The following is a 16125-nucleotide window of genomic DNA, read 5'->3' as shown; positions in this document are numbered from 1 at the left end:
GCTGTAGAATCTGAGTGCCATTTAAGGGCTAAAGTGTTGGATTTTGATTTTTTTTTTTTTTACCAGAACAGTGCAGAAGTAGATAGATTTTGAATTATTAGAGTTGGCTATAAGAATTCTACTTTGAATTTGGCTGAAAAAAAACATGTATGCTTTGAAACCTGCGAGCTTCTCAAGGTTTAAGTAAACTTCGCCAAGATCTAGTGGCGTAAATGATATGCCCAAAAACTTTGCCAAGAAAGAGAAAGCAAATTCATTCAAAGACTGCATCTGATTCAGAAGGCGCAAGCAAAATTTGAAAACAGTCATAAAAAAACCAAGAGAGTGAATCGATAAGGCTGCATCGATGCAAAATTAACAGCAAGCTCTCCAAGATGTTTTTATCCAGTACTAGTGAATCCAAAGCTGAGCAATTATACGCCCAAGATGGATTCAACAATCTCACAAAGTGGTGCAAGCTCCCCTTTGTCGATCAAACGGTATTCCTGCATTTACACAAGGCAAACTACTCTAGGACAGAAAAGAAAGTAATGAATTTTAAACTATTTTGCGTTGAATTGAGTTTGTCATGAAGGCGAGAATATTAAACTAAGGTCGAAACACTCATAATTGGAAGAATTTAGATAAAACTTACCCATGTAAAAAGAACAAAATGCTTGAAGCAAGTATTCAGATGAGCTTCTTCCTTGAGGCTCACGATCTTCTGAAAGTGAGAGTGATAGATGTGTGCATATACGCGAAACAAGCGCCTGAATATTGTCTTAACAACATCTGGAAAATTTGTTGGAAATGGTGCCCCTGTAGTATGTAACAGAAGATAATAAAAACAACGCATACCCTTGATTTACCTAACCAAAAAAGAAAAAAAGAAGAAGAAAAGAAACAAGGCATACCCAATTTTTGAGGAAAGATAGCTTCATTATCAAGCTGAACTTCAATCCAGTCCATCAAATACTCCACATATTTAGGAGCAGATACCTCTATGGGTTTCTTTATAGTAACTCCATCAGCCCATCTATACTCGTATCTGTAGAAGACATAATTTAGTATATGATTTGCGACACAAGCACATCATACCCACAACAAATATTTAAAGTTGTAACTTCACAGTATTTGCCAGTACCTTAAGGACATATAACCATATATATATATATATATGTATATTGTGTCATGACCCAATCCACATCAATAGTTTACTGGGGTGGTCTTGAGTATATTACTTGGTCCTAGGAACCTGTAAGTTATCTTCAGTTGACACTTTTGGGGTGAGGACCCATGGTGTTACATATATTGAGAGAGAGAGAGAGAGCGATGATATCATTACAGAGATCCTGTCATAGCTTAACAATATACGTCAAGCATGGATATACCCAACATTCATTGAACACACACAACGGGGAAATATTCTTAGAGGAACTGAGAATGATACTTCGGTCCTGCTGTCATTGTCGGACAGGTTGATGCTGTGCAGAATTCTGTGAGAGTGCCATATAAAATGTTCACTTGATTGAAGAAGTCAACCGCTGTAGGAAAAGTAAACAAATGAAAAGTTGGCAAAGGTAATTGAGCTTGATATCATAAATGTACAATCACAAAAAATAATTATTTTTTGAGAAAAATATAAAACAGGATATAAGGGAAAAAACTAGGTTATAAATCTTTCATTGAAATGATTCTTTGTATTGCTCGTGTCAGACCTCACCTCATCCTAATTTTTCCTTGAAAGGAACTAAAATGTCAATAACTGGCTAGTTAAATGATCAATCAACTCTACCAAAAATTTCTTATTTTAACTATGGCCATTTGGACTATGTTCTTTTTTTTTTTTAACATTCTGTTATGGAGAAAATAAACGCAATTGAAAACACTGCAAAGATTATACTGTTAGTGGCAGCTCTAGCTTCCGTCTCACCTGGAAGATGAAACTTGATAAAGAGGATTAGGAAAGGTGGAAGAAAAATTATTTTGAGGTCCACGTAAGTATTGAAAGTTAGTTGGTAGATATTTGGTTCCTTCACACGAAGCAAGATAAATCTGAGTTGACAGAATTTAAGGCGGCTGATAGGTGGAAGTAAATAGAATCAATGCTCGATTCTTCCATAGGGTGGCAATTGGCAAATTCTCATAGAAGGTTAATCATATTGGTAAGGGTTGATGGTTTGGAGTTGAGCCGGGCAGAAGGGATAGCTAGAAGTATTGTGGGGTTCTATGAGATGATGTACTGAGAAGGAGAAATAGAGACCCTACTTGCATGGTTTGGAACTTGAAGTCATTAGTAAGCATCAAAGAAGTCATTAGTAAGCATCAAAGAAGTCAGTTGATAGGAACCCAATTAGAAAAATTCAAACAGCAAGCAATTATCAACAACTATCAGGATTCCCAGCCAAGAAATTAACAAAATGAAAAGAAAGTGGACTTACGAGAGGTCCACACTCTCTCAATATCCTTACTAAAATATTTCCCCCCTTCTACTCTATTTGCTTCTCTTATTTATAGGAATATGTTGCCCTCACATGCCCCCCTCTCTTTGCTTTTTCCATTCTACCCCTTAACTGAATTTGTTAGTCTGCACATATACCAATTGGCCTTCTCCTATTTCAATTCATTTTCTGTCCTTATTGCTGGTAGCGGAATATTATGGCTGCCTATCAATACTCCCCCCCTAACTTTCACCTTGTCCTGAAGGTGAAAAACAGGGAACTATTGTAGGGTTCCCAGGTGGTCCAGGACTCACTTGGGCTTGGAGTATTTGAATCTTGTCTTCAATTCGCTGGGCTGTCTCCGTGATTTGCGATAGACTCGATGACTGTAACACCTTAACTTCTGTCCTGATTTTTGGCTTCAACCTGTTAACAAATGTGCCATCCAGTATGGTCACTGAAACTTCTCCCACCAAGGCCGCCAAAATCTCAAAGAGGAGGCGGTATTCCCGCACTTCCGGTCGCCAATTTCCTCCAATTCCACCCTCGAACTCTCTGCCCATTTCGATTCCAGGTGATCCCTCAGAATTCTGGGTAAATTCCGAAGGTCTATCTCCCTCCTTCACTTTGCTCTTCCGCTCTCGTTCTTGATCCGCCCACTTTGTCCTCGAGTATGCGAGCTGGTCCAGCATGATTGCTACATTCCTTTGCATCGATTACACCTCCCCTCTTATGGTGTCGACTCCCTTCTGCATCCCAACTCTGTCCGACAAATTCACCATTGGGATCGTTAGCCAGTTTTTCACTCTTCGTTTCCGTTGCTCGCACTAGACCCATGAAAGTGCAACATCCCCCACACACAGTGTTGCTGTGTCCGTCTTCTCCTCGTCAGCCAACACTGCAACTTCCCACTCCTCACCCATCGCCTTAGCGACAGCCGGAGGGCAGTGTGATGAGGCGAGGCTGGGCATCACCCATTTTTGTGCCATCATCGGAGGAGGCAATATCATTACCTGTTGGTGATTCGAAATTGGGGACGAAGGGGCCTGACCTTTGTTTGGGTCGGGTCCAAAAATGCTTCCACAAATCATCGGATTCATCTCCTCAATTGGTTGGGCTAGGTCCATCATCTACTCCAGCCCGATCGGCCTCAACACCCTCATCTCGGCTCGGATGACCGACTCCATTCCGTTGATAAAGTGGCCCTCCAGCAACGCCTTTGGCATGCCTGTGAGCGGTGAGGCCAGAGTCTCGAAGCCAAGGCGGTAGTCCTTGACGGACCCCCACTATCGAAGCGCAAGAACCCTCTCTTCCACTGTGCCTTCCTACGTGGGCCTGAACCTATTCCTCAACATCGCCTTGAGCTCCTCTTAGCTCCTTACCCGTCGTTGTCTTTGCTCCCCCTGGAACCAAGAAATGGCAGCTCCTTCAAAACAAAGAGCCGCTGAGTCCAGTTTCTCCGCATCCATTAATTGATTCATGGAGAAGTACTGTTCAACCCTAAAAACCCAACCATCAGGGCCGTCTCCCTTAAACACGAGCATCGCCAAGCGTCGACTTCTCACTTCCGACCTCCCCAAGATCTCGAACCCACCGCCTACTTCCTTACTTCGTTCCCTAAGTTCCGACGTGGCCTCCCTAGTGAGGGATGGGCCCATAGGTAGGTTCTCCTCACTATGTTTTCCCTTCCTCTCTTGCTGTTGTTCCTCCGACCTCGCTCTCATCCATTCAAACTGTTCCAGCAGGGAAGTAACGTTCTTCTCCACCGACCGAACCTTACTTCTCATGGCGTCCACTCTCAGTTGTATGCTATCCAATCTCGTCTCTAAATCTCCAACTCGATCCGTTAAGTTCACCATTAGGATCGCAGTGCTTTGATACCAAATTGATAGGAACCCAATTAGAAAAATTCAAACAACAAGCAATTATCAACAACTATCAGGATTCCCAGCCAAGAAATTAACAAAATGAAAAGAAAGTGGACTTTCGAGAGGTCCATACTCTCCCAATATCCTTACTAAAATATTTCCCCCCTTCTACTCTATTTGCTTCTCTTATTTATAGGAATATGTTGCCCTCACATGCCCCCCTTTCTTTGCTCTTCCCATTCTACCCCTTAACTGAATTGTTAGTCCGCACATGCATCAATTGGCCTTCTCCTATTTCAATTCCTATTCTGTCCTTATTGCTGGTAGTGGAATATTATGGGCTGCCTATCATCAATTTGCAAGGCTTTTTATAGGAGTGAGGGCTGGGGGTGCTTCTTAGCATGAAAGGTGTTGTATTTAAATGAAGCTTCAATGGCATTGTTTTGGAGGAGGGCTGGAAGGTCTTTTTGGCAACCCTCATGGCTGCCCAAAATGCTAGCGTTTTGGGCTTATGAGTTGGACAGCCAAAACGACAACCGCCCTTTCCGTTTCATGTGGTGTGCCTTCTCTTGTCGTTTAGCCTGCCTCTTCCCCAATCGTTGATGCTGCCTTTATACGACTCGATCTTCACCGCTACTTTCCCTTTTATATCTTCTACAGTGGCCTCGAGATGATCAACGCACAGCCTCAATTTTGTCTTGCCTTTGTTAGGGTTTTGCTTTCATTCTCTGTTTTGCTTTTTCTTTGTATAGTTCAGATACAAATGTTTTTCTCTAGGGTTTGTGCCTAGACATGGCCAAAATTGAACCGGACCGGCGGTTCGAACCGGAACTGGACCGGCCGGAACCGGACCCGGAACCGGCCGAACCGGAACCGGATCGAACCGACGAAATTCGGTCCGGTTCCGGTTCAAGGTTCCGGAGAACCGGAACCGGACCGTTGCCCCCCCCCCCCCTCCCCCGTGGCCCCCCCCCCCGTGCGGCCGTGCCCCCCCTCCCCCAACGGTCCAAAATTGGACCGTTGGCCCCCTCCCCCCCCCCCCAACGGTCCAAAATTGGACCGTTGGCTGCCACCCCCAGCCAATTTTATTTTTATTTTTTTAAATTTTATAATTCCTATCTATATATACCCCTCCCTCCCCCACTCATTTTTCACACTTTCTCTCTCTCTCTCTCTCTCTCAAGTCTCAAGCTATTATTCTCTCAATTTTGTCTCTCATTTAATATTTTAATTTCAATTTCTTCAATCTTCTCATTTTGTTATTTATCAATTTATTCAATTATATTGTTAATTATTTATTACTTGTTACTATATTATTTTATCATTATTATATTTTTTTATTATCATACTTTTTTCAAAAAAATGGCAAGTGAAGGTAGAAATGTTGAAAATGTTGAGTTTGAAGCTCAAAATTTTCAAACACAAGAGAGTGAAACTCAACAAAAGGGAGGTGGAAAAATTTCTACTTCTGATATTTTTAATATTCATTTCAAGAAAACACCAAAAGGAGATGGTAAATTTGATGTATCTTGTAATTATTGTAATCAGGTATACAAATTCAAGCAAGGAGGTGGATATGATACTTTCGCCCGACATTTGCAAACAAAGCACCCGCTCAAGGTTGGATTGAGCCGTGATCAAACACAAATATCCGGGTTTGCTACCTCTTCAAACTCTCCTCAATTATTTCATTATAATGAAGCTAATTGTAGGTCTGGTTTAGCTGAAATGGTAGCAATTGATCATTTATCTTTTAGTTTTGGTGAAAAATTAGGTTTTACTCGATTTTGTCAAAACTTTGTTAATCCTAGTTTTAAATCAATTCCTAGAAATACTTTGAAAAGGAATTTGTTAAAATTGTTTAAAAACTCAAAAATTGAATTGATAACATATTTTCAAAACAATAATATTAATGTTTCTATTTGTAGTGATATTTGGAGTGATCATTGGCAAACTCATTCATATATGGGTATTACTTGTCATTGGGTTGATGAAAATTATGTTTTACAAAAAAGAATTTTTGCGTATCGATGTTTTGATGAAAGTCATAATGCTGAAAATATTTGTAGATTAATTCAACAAATTTTACAAGAATATAGATTAGTTAATAGAATTTTTTCAATTTCTTTTGATAATGCATCGGCTAATACTGCTTCTATTAATGAATTGAAAAGAATTTGCCAACCAAATTTTGGTGGAAGATTTTTTCATGTTAGATGTGCATGTCATGTTTTAAATTTATGTGTTCAAGATGGTATTAAGTCACTTAATTCTTATTTAGATCCAATTAGAAATGTTATTTCTTATATTTGGGTACACCCTCGAACTGCAAAAGCATGGGCACATTTTTGCACCTCCAATGGTCAAACCCCAAAACGTTTTTCAAAAGATGTCCCTACTCGTTGGAACTCAACTTTTAAATTACTTAATCAATCTTTTGAATATAAAGATTTATTGTGTTCTTTTGCAGCAAATTATATTCCACAATATCCTATTTTTCCAACTATGTGGAATGTTTGTAGTTCAATTTTGAATATTTTACGAATTTTTAATGATGCTACTCATACACTTAGTAGTGTTTATAAACCAACTTCACATCAATTTTTAATAGAAGTAATGAATGTGGCCGGTGTATTAATGGAAGGAATTAATGTTGAAGAAATTTGTCATGCTGTTTTAGAAATGAGAGAAAAATGGTTACGTTATTATCAATTTATTCCTGAAATTTTTCTTGTTACTATGGTATTTGATCCTAGGTGTAAATTTGATGGTTTAATTGAGTGTTTGTCTAACTATTATTCGTTGTTAGGATTAGAAAATAATGAAGAAATTGATGTGAATATTATAATTTCTAAGGTTAGAACTTTATGCAATCAATTATATGAAGCATATGTTATTGCTCCTAGTAGTGAAGAATCATTTCCATCCATGGCTCCGCATTCCTCTTCCTCCCAACCAATGAAATGGGGTCATAAATTTTTAGATCAAAGGAGGAAAAAACCTAGATCGAGCTCACATTCGGAGCTCGAAACTTATCTAACCACAGTTTTTGAGTTTGGTGATGATACAGGTTTAAATTTTGAAATTTTAGAGTGGTGGAAAAGGCACAAGGAGACATTTCCAACTCTTGCAATTATTGCAAGTCAACTTCTTGCAGTTCCAGCTTCAACTGTAGCCGTTGAACAAACATTCAGTAGTGGAGGCAACATTTTGGACGAAAGAAGATCAAGATTGGCTCCAGAATCATTGGAAGCTCAAGTTTGCCTTGATGATTGGGAAAGAGCTAACATGCGACGTCAAGAAGAACTTATCCATTCATCATCATCTGACGAATGGGTTAATGATGGTTCAACAACGGCGACTTCCGACTCCAATGAAGATGCGTAGGATCCAAGTCCATATTTTATTTTTTTTCACATTTGTAAAAATTAATTACTTGTATTACATTTTTGTTGTAATTATTTTTTAATGAAATTAAGTCTAATTCTATTTTTTATTTTTTATTTTTCACATTTGTAAAAATTAATTACTTGTATTACATACTTGTTTAGTTGTTTTAATTATTTTTAATGAAATTATTACTTATATTTCTTCAATTTTTAGTAGTGTTTTTTTATTAAAAATATGGTTGAGAATATTTATATTTACAATTACATTTAACAATTAAAAATCGAAACCAAACCGAACCGAACAACGAAACAAGGACCAAAATTGAATACAACAATATTTAAAAAAAATTAAAAAAATTCGGTTTGAACCGGAACCGGAACCGTTGACCGAACCGGCTCAAACCGTTGACCGAACCGGTCCAAACCGTTGACCGAACCGGCACGAACCGGAACCGGAACCGAACCGTCCCAAACCGCCCTTGGGCGGTTCGGTTCAGGTTCAAAGATTTCTTGAACCGGAACCGGCGGTTCATGAACCGTGGCCATGTCTATATTGTGCCTCTAATCTGTAGATTTGCGGTTATGGGGTCAATTTGATTAGAGAGTTATTTTGTACAGTAAGATTAAGAGAGTGTGGCTTGTATATTGAGGCTGTAATCATTTTTCCCGATAGTGCAGTGAGCTTTCTTTGTCGGAGCTCAACGTGGACGTAGCCCTCATTAACGGGTGAACCACGGTAAAAATTACTTGCGTTTTGTTTATGTTTTATTACTACTTTTTGGTTCATTTGCATGCTTGAGTTATTGAATGCACAGTGAATGTTTTTGGCTCTATCTTGGTCTCTGTTTTTTAGATTTGGCCGAGAGTTGTTTCGACACGACAGTGGTATCAGAGCCATTTCTCTGGTATTCACGGTCTAGGGTTTCAGAGCTTGTGCTATTTCCAACCTTTAGTCATATTTTTGACTTGCTTGTGTTGGTCTGATTCACTAGGGTTTGCTGTGAGTCTCTGTCAGCGTCTAGGGTTTTTAGGGTACCTTTGTGCAAAGTGAAGATGACATCAACCCGATTTGAAATCGGTACATTTGATGGAAAAAGAAAGATGAGAGTTCTGCTCTCTCATCACAAAGTGCTTATTGCACTTGAGCCCGATGACAGAAAATGGTTGGCGGATTAGTTGGCTAGAACTGATGAGGTAAGGGAAGAAGCTTATAATCTTATTTTCTTATATCTTGGTGATAGTGTTATCCGTAAAGTTGATGGCATGAATACCCCTATTGAACTGTGGAACAAGCTTGAATCATTATATTTTGTTTTGTCTGCTCCTAACTTAGTTTATTTAAAGGGTATGTTATTTAACTTTAAAATGAATGTGTCTAAATCTATGGATGAAAACATAGATGAGTTTACTAGACTTGCTTTATTGTTAAGAGGAACAGATCAAGCCCTGGTGATACCAGTGAGGCTATGATTCTTTTAAACTCTTTACCTAATGAATATAATGTAGTTAAGCATGCTCTGCAATATACTGGAATTGTACCTAGCTTAGACTTGGTTATATTTGGAATTAAAGCTAGGGAGCTAGAGTTAAACACATCTAAAAAAACCTGCTAATAACTTATTTGTTAAGGGCAAGTTTGAAAAGAAAAACAATACGGGTAATGGAGATCAATCTGGGGGTTTTGGGAATAAGGGTAAAAACAAGGAGAAGAAAGGTAAACAAAAAGCTAAGTGGAAGTGTTATCATTGTGGAAAAGGGGGACACATTAAAAAATATTGCTATGATCTTTTAAAGAAACAAAAACAAAGGGGTAATGTAACCATAGCTGCCAGTAACTCTTAACACTTTAGCTGAAATTCTTACTTTTTCTGATGAATTTGTTACTAATGAATGGATAATGGACTCTGGATGTTCATTCCACATGTGTCCTAATATCTCTTAATTTCAAAACTTTAGTAACAAAGTATTTGACACTGTGTATATGGGGAACAACCAATCATTTAGTGTGCAAGGAATAGGTGATATAACCTTTAAAATGCGTGATAACAAAATCAGAATGTTCACTAATGTTAGATATGTGCCTGGATTGAAACGAAATTTAATTTCTCTTGGTACTCTTGATGAGTTAGGCTATTCATATACTGCTGAAAATGGCTTCATGTATGTCTTTAAAAACATTGATGGTTGTTCTCTTTCCCCTGTTTCTTTTGCATGCATTGTTAAAACTGATAAGACAAATCATGAAAGTAATCATGAGGAGTCAATCGATATCCCTAAGGCTGAGGTGGAGTATCATGACTCTCCTCAGCAAAACTTAAGGGATTATTAGTTAGTGATAAGAGCAAGAGGACAGTAAGACCTCCTGCTAGGTATGCATATTCGAACCTTGTTTATTGTGCCTTAGTAGCAGGAATGGAATTGAGAGGCAGCGAGCCTTCCTGTTATGAGGAGGCTGTCAGCTCTCAAGACTGCACAAAATGGCAGTGTGCAATGGAGGAAGAAATAGGCTCTTTAATGACCAACAACACCTGGGAATTGGTCCCAAGACCTCAGAAACAAAAGTTGGTGAGGTGCAAATGGTTGTTTAAAATTAAAGAAGGTACATTACCCACTGATCCCTTAAGATTTAAAGCAAGATTAGTGGCTAAAGGGTTTACTCAGAGGGAGAGCATAGATTATACTAAGATTTTTTCTCCTGTTGTTAAATTTAATACTATTCGTATGATACTTGCCATAGTTGTTCAGTATGACTTAGAATTAGAACAACTTGATGTTAAGATTGCCTTCCTACATGGTGACTTAGATGAACTCATTTGTATGGAACAACCTGTTGGTTATGTTAATAAACTTTATCCTGATTATGTTTGTTTATTAAAAAATTCTTTGTATGGTCTAAAGCAATCCCCAAGACAATGGTACAAGAAATTTGATAATTTTATAACTGGGATTGGCTTTGTTAGGAGTGAATATGACAACTGCCTTTACTTTGTTCTCTCAGAAATTCCTGTTTATTTGTTGTTGTATGTTGAAGACATTTTGTTGATTAGCATATATAAGTCAAAGATAAGTGAATTAAAATCAATGTTAAACACAAACTTTGACATGAAAGACTTAGGTCCTGCTAGGAAAGTTTTAGGGATGGTAATTGAGAGAAATAAAAGTAAAAACTGTTTAAAAATTCACCAACATGACTATTTGCTAAAGGTTGTACAAAAATTTGGCATGTCAAGTTGTAAACCAGTAAATACACCCTTGGCTGGTCACTTTACCTTGTCTAAATCTCAATGCCCATCATCAGATTCAGAAAAACTGAAAATGGAAACAATTCCTTATGCTAATGTAATTGGGACCATCATCTATTCCATGATTAGTATCAGGCTAGACCTTGCTTTTTCAATCTCTTTGTTTAGCAGATTTATGTCTAACTCTGGGAAACATTATTGGGAAGCCTTAAAATTTTTGTTAAGATATATCAATGGCTCTTTAAATGTTGGTTTAAATTACATGAAAAGATCTGAAGCACTTGATCTGGTAGGGTATGTGGATTCTGATTTTGCAGGAGACAGAGACTCAAGAAAATCCACTACTGTCTACTTCTTTACCCTAAGTGGTAATTGTATCAGCTGAAAGTCATAGTTGCAACCTCTGGTTGCATTGTCTTCCATTGAAGCTAAGTATGTGGCTGTGACGGATGCATTTAAGGAAGCCATCTGGCTTCAAGGTCTCTTGAAAGAAATTCAAATGTTACAAGGTAAGGTGATGGTTTTTTCTGATAGCCAAAGTGCTATTCATTTGAGTAAAAATCTTGTAGACCATGAAAAAACAAAACATGTGGATGTAAAATACCACTATGTAAGGGACCAAGTGGCCAAAGGTATCGTAAACATTCAAAAGGTCCCTACAGAAAATAACCCAGCAGATATGAGAACAAAAATTGTGATCGCAGCTAAGTTCAAACATTGTTTGTGCTTGCTGCATGTTAAAGTTGGTTGAAGGAGCAACCAATATGAGTAATGATGATAAAGATTGTAGCATGTTGCACTGTCGTCAGAGTATTGTTCCTTGGATGGTTGAAGCTTCAAGGCAGAGATTGTTGTATTTAAATGAAGCTTCAACAACACCGTTTTGGAGGAGGGCTGGAAGGTCATTTTGGCAACCCTTATAGCTGCCGTTTTGGGCCCATGAGTTGGACGGCCAAAACAGCAACTGCCCTTGCCGTTTCATGTGGCGTGCCTTCTCTTGTCATTTAGCCTGCCTCTTCCCCAATCGTTGATGCTGCCTTTATACGACTCGATCTTCACTGCTGCTTTCCCCTTTATATCTTCTACAGTGGCCTCGAGATGATCAACGCACAGTTTGTCTTGCCTCTGTTAGGGTTTTGCTTTCATTCTCTGTTTTGCTTTCTCTCTGTATAGTTCATATACGAATGTTTTTCTCTAGGGTTTGTGCCTCTAATCTATAGATTTGTGGTTATGGGGCCAATTTGATTAGAGATTTGTTTTGTACAATGAGATTAAGAGAGTGTGGCTTGTATATTGAGGTTGTAATCATTTTTCTCGATAGTGCAGTGAGCTCTCTTTGCCGGAGCTCAACGTGGACGTAGCCCTCATTAACGGGTGAACCACGGTAAAAATTACTTGCGTTCTGTTTATGTTTTATTACTACTTTTTGGTTCATTTACATGCTTGAGTTATTGAATGCACTGTGAATGTTTTTGGCTCTATCTTGGTCTCTGTTTTTGAGATTTGGCTGAGAGTTGTCTCAGCACGACAAAAGGGGACAATGCTCTCCGACCTGATGGGTTTAGCATGTAATTATTTTAACATTGTTGGGGGATTGTTAGAGGAGATGTATTAGACTTCTTGCATACTCTTTTTTAAGTATGGAATGCTTGAGAAAAGTTTCAACACCTTATATATGTAACCCTTACCCCTAAGAAAGGATGGTTGAAGAGTTTAGGCCATTAGCTTAAAGTATGGTGCTTATAAGATTCTCTCAAAAGTTGTCTGCTTGAGGCTTAGAGAGGTGGCAGGGAGAGTTATATCTGATCTCAGCATACCTTTGTTTGAGGTGGATTGATTATTCTTGATGATGCGCTAATGGCTACTGAGCGTGCTCACTCTAGGTTGAAGAGTTGTTGGGTCGAGACAACTCTCGACCATTTCTCAAAACAGAAACCAGCGAAAGAGCCAAAACATTCACAAACCCTTCGATAAACTTAAAACATGCATATGAACAGAATAGCAAAGGAAAAGCATAAATGAATACAAACAAGTTTTATCGTGGTTCACCCGTTAATGAGACCTACGTCTACGTTGAGCTCCGGCAAAGAGAGCTCACTGCACTATTGGGAAAAACAATTACAGCTTCAATATACAAACCTCACTCTCTAATCAAATGAGCCCCATAACCACAAATTACAAATTAGAGCCAAACCCCTAGAGAGGAAACTTTCATAACAAAACCATACAGAGAATGAAATGAAACCCAAACTAAGGCAATACAAATTCGAGGCTGTGCATTGATGATCTCTAGGCCATTGTAAAAGATATAAAGATGATAGCAACGGTAAGGATGGAGTCGTATAAAGGTAGCATCAACGATTGGGGAAGAAGTAGGCAAAACGACAAGTGAAGACACGCCTCGATGAAACGGTAGGGGTGGTTGCCGTTTTGGCCGTCCAACTCATGGGCCCAAAATGACAGCGTTCTGGGCAACCAATGAGGGTTGCCAAAAGACCTTCTTGCCCCCCTACCAAACGATGACGTTGAAGCTTCAGCCAAATTCCAACAATCTCTACCTTGAAGCTTCAATTATCCAGGGACAACCTTCCAACAATAGTGCAGCATGCTACAATCCTTGTCATCATTACTCTTGTTGGTAGTTCCTTCAACCAACTTCAACATGCAGCAAGCCCAAACAATGTTTGAACTTAGCTGCAATCACAATTTTTGTTCCCATATCTGCAGGGTTATTTTTTGTAGGGACTTTTTGAATGTGTTAGGCCCCCGGTTTTGCATACTTACTATAGGCGTCACAAGCATCCGAAGGGAGTTGAGGGTACAGCTGGAGGAAGCACCAATCAGCAGGTGCGCTAAGGGGTAGGATAGATATTTGGCTGGTTTGTGTAACAAACCAGCAGACACGCCTGCATAACCAAATACGGTTATGCAGGAGAGAGAAGGGAATAACAGCTTATAAAAGGGGTAGGAAGAGAGTGAGAAAGGTGTGAAGAATTTGGAGTGATTGTAGGAGAGTTCTGGGCCTCTCGAACGCCCGGTTGCTGCTGTTCTTACTTTCATTTTCTTGTAATTCCAATTCTGAAATACAATTCAATCCATTTCATCCATTGGAGATCCTTCCTATCGGTTGGATCACATCATTTTGGTATCAGAGCAATAGTCGATCGCCATGGTAAACTTAACCGAGAGAGTGGGGGACCTGGAGGGGAAGGTTGACACGATGAGGGGAGAGATTCAAACCATCAACCGGAACGTAGCAGAAATGCTGGAGCAGTTTGCTATCATGCGTACAAGGTGGGACGAACAGGAACGGGAGCGGAAGGCTAAGGCTCATGGGAACGACTGGCCACCGGAATTGACCCCAGATTCCGAAGTGACACCAGGAGGGGGTATGAGTCACAGAATGGAGGGAAGCATGAGCGCTGCATGGCGACCGGAGGGGAGAGGTGGGAGGCTGGAAATGCCTACCTTCGAAGGAGACAATCTAGACGACTGGATTTTCAGGGCGGAGAGATACTTCACGATCAACCAGCTCTCGGAGGATGAGAAGATAGAGTCCGCTGCATTATGCTTCGAGGCAGGGGCCCTCGCTTGGTTCCAGTGGGAGTCTAGGCGCAGGGGGATCCGTAGCTGGGAGGGGCTCAAGCAGGGAATTCTTAACCGATTCCGCCCAACTCAAGAAGGGTCGCTGGAAGAGAGGTTCCTTGCTCTGCGACAAGAAGGCACGGTTAAGGAATATAGGCTGATGTTTGAGGCATTGGCGGTACCTGTGTCAGACGTCTCTGAGGCGTTCTTGGAAGGACATTTCATCAAGGGCCTTAAGCCTGAAATTAAAGCTGAGATCAGGGTATTACAACCCAGGGGGTTGGATCGGGTCATGCTAATAGCGCAATGTATAGAGGATAAAAATGCAGCCGTCCTGAGCTGCGGTAGGGGGTTCGGACCAGTGGGAAGTAAAATTCCCACCTACTCTACCACTAACACCGTTAGAATCCCTCCCACTCAATCCAGAAGCCTGACTCCTTATTCGAGAGTCTCGAACCAGGTGAGCAGTAAGCTACCAGTGGCCGAGAGTGGTAGTAATGTTCCTTTTAAATGGCTTAGTGAGGCTGAGTGGAAAGCCAAGAGGGAGAAGGGATTGTGTTTCCGTTGTGATGAGAAATACTCGATTGGCCACAGGTGCAAGAACAAGGAGCTGCACGTTATGATGATCTATGATGAAGAGAAAGAGAGGGAAGGATTCGAAAGGGGAACCACGGAGGTGAGAGAAGACGAGGGAGGAGAGGAAGTGCACCAAGGCAGTGAAATCATTGAACTCTCTATGAATTCGGTGGTTGGTTTAACAACACCGCAGACCATGAAGCTACAAGGCGTTATCGAAGAGCAACCAGTAGTAGTACTGATCGATGGGGGGGCGATGCACAACTTTATAGCGGCCGAGTTAGTTCAACGACTGGGACTGCCGCGAACAGAAACGACTGGTTATGGTGTTATCATGGGAACGGAAATGGCAGTGCAAGGGGCCGGGATTTGCAAGGGGGTAAAGTTGCATCTACAAAACTTGCAAATAGTGGAAGATTTTCTACCTCTGGAGCTGGGTAGCTCAGATGTAATTCTTGGGATGAAGTGGTTGGCTGCGGTGGGAAAAATGAGAGTGGATTGGAAGGCCTTGACTATGAAGTTCCAGGTGGGGGGATTAGCCGTGACCTTGCAGGGAGACCCTAGCTTGAGCAAAAGCTTGGTATCCCTGAAGGCAATGATGAAGGCTTTCAAGGAGAATGGAGAAGGAGTGCTGCTTGAATTGGGAACGATGGCATCTGATTACAGTGACAAAACGGTCGAGATCCCACCGTTCCTTAAGCAAGTGTTAGCTGAGTTCGAGGAGGTGTTTTCAGCACCTGAAGGGCTGCCTCCTTCCAGAAAGAAGGATCATGCCATCAACCTGCTGCCAGGCACAATTCCGGTCAGTGTGCGGCCCTACCGTTATCCCTATCTACAGAAAAACGAGATTGAAAAGATGGTAGGAGAGATGCTAGCCGCAGGGATCATACAACCCAGTTCCAGCCCCTTTTCGAGCCCGGTTCTGTTAGTCAAGAAGAAAGATGGAGGGTGGAGGTTCTGTGTGGATTATAGGGCATTAAATAAGGTGACAGTGGCCGACAAATTCCCAATTCCAGTGATTGAAGAGCTGCTGGATGAGCTTCAT

The 16125-nt window shown here is 40.4% G+C and overlaps 1 protein-coding gene across 5 annotated transcripts in view; it reads right to left on the bottom strand.

Moving 5' to 3' along the window:
• Positions 1-112: 112 nt before the first annotated feature.
• LOC127794519 (MOB kinase activator-like 1A) overlaps positions 113-16125 on the bottom strand; it is a 29527-nt gene continuing 13514 nt past the window's right edge. For 2 of the 5 annotated variants that reach the window (XM_052325689.1, XM_052325688.1), the window contains 4 exons: positions 1124-1523; positions 894-1027; positions 635-798; positions 113-485 (listed from right to left, as the gene is read on the bottom strand). In XM_052325689.1, coding sequence (XP_052181649.1) covers positions 414-485; positions 635-798; positions 894-1027; positions 1124-1134 — 381 coding nt within the window. In that variant the 5' untranslated portion in view covers positions 1135-1523 and the 3' untranslated portion in view covers positions 113-413. The remainder of the gene's footprint in view (positions 486-634; positions 799-893; positions 1028-1123; positions 1524-16125) is intronic. The other 3 variants (XM_052325686.1, XM_052325685.1, XM_052325684.1) reach the window with 3 other exon arrangements.

This window comes from Diospyros lotus, chromosome 2 (genome assembly GCF_014633365.1).
Source record: "Diospyros lotus cultivar Yz01 chromosome 2, ASM1463336v1, whole genome shotgun sequence".
Classification (NCBI taxonomy): Eukaryota; Viridiplantae; Streptophyta; class Magnoliopsida; order Ericales; family Ebenaceae; genus Diospyros; species Diospyros lotus.
The sequence above is the reverse complement of the archived record's forward strand: the minus strand, read 5'-3'. Positions and strand labels throughout refer to the sequence as shown.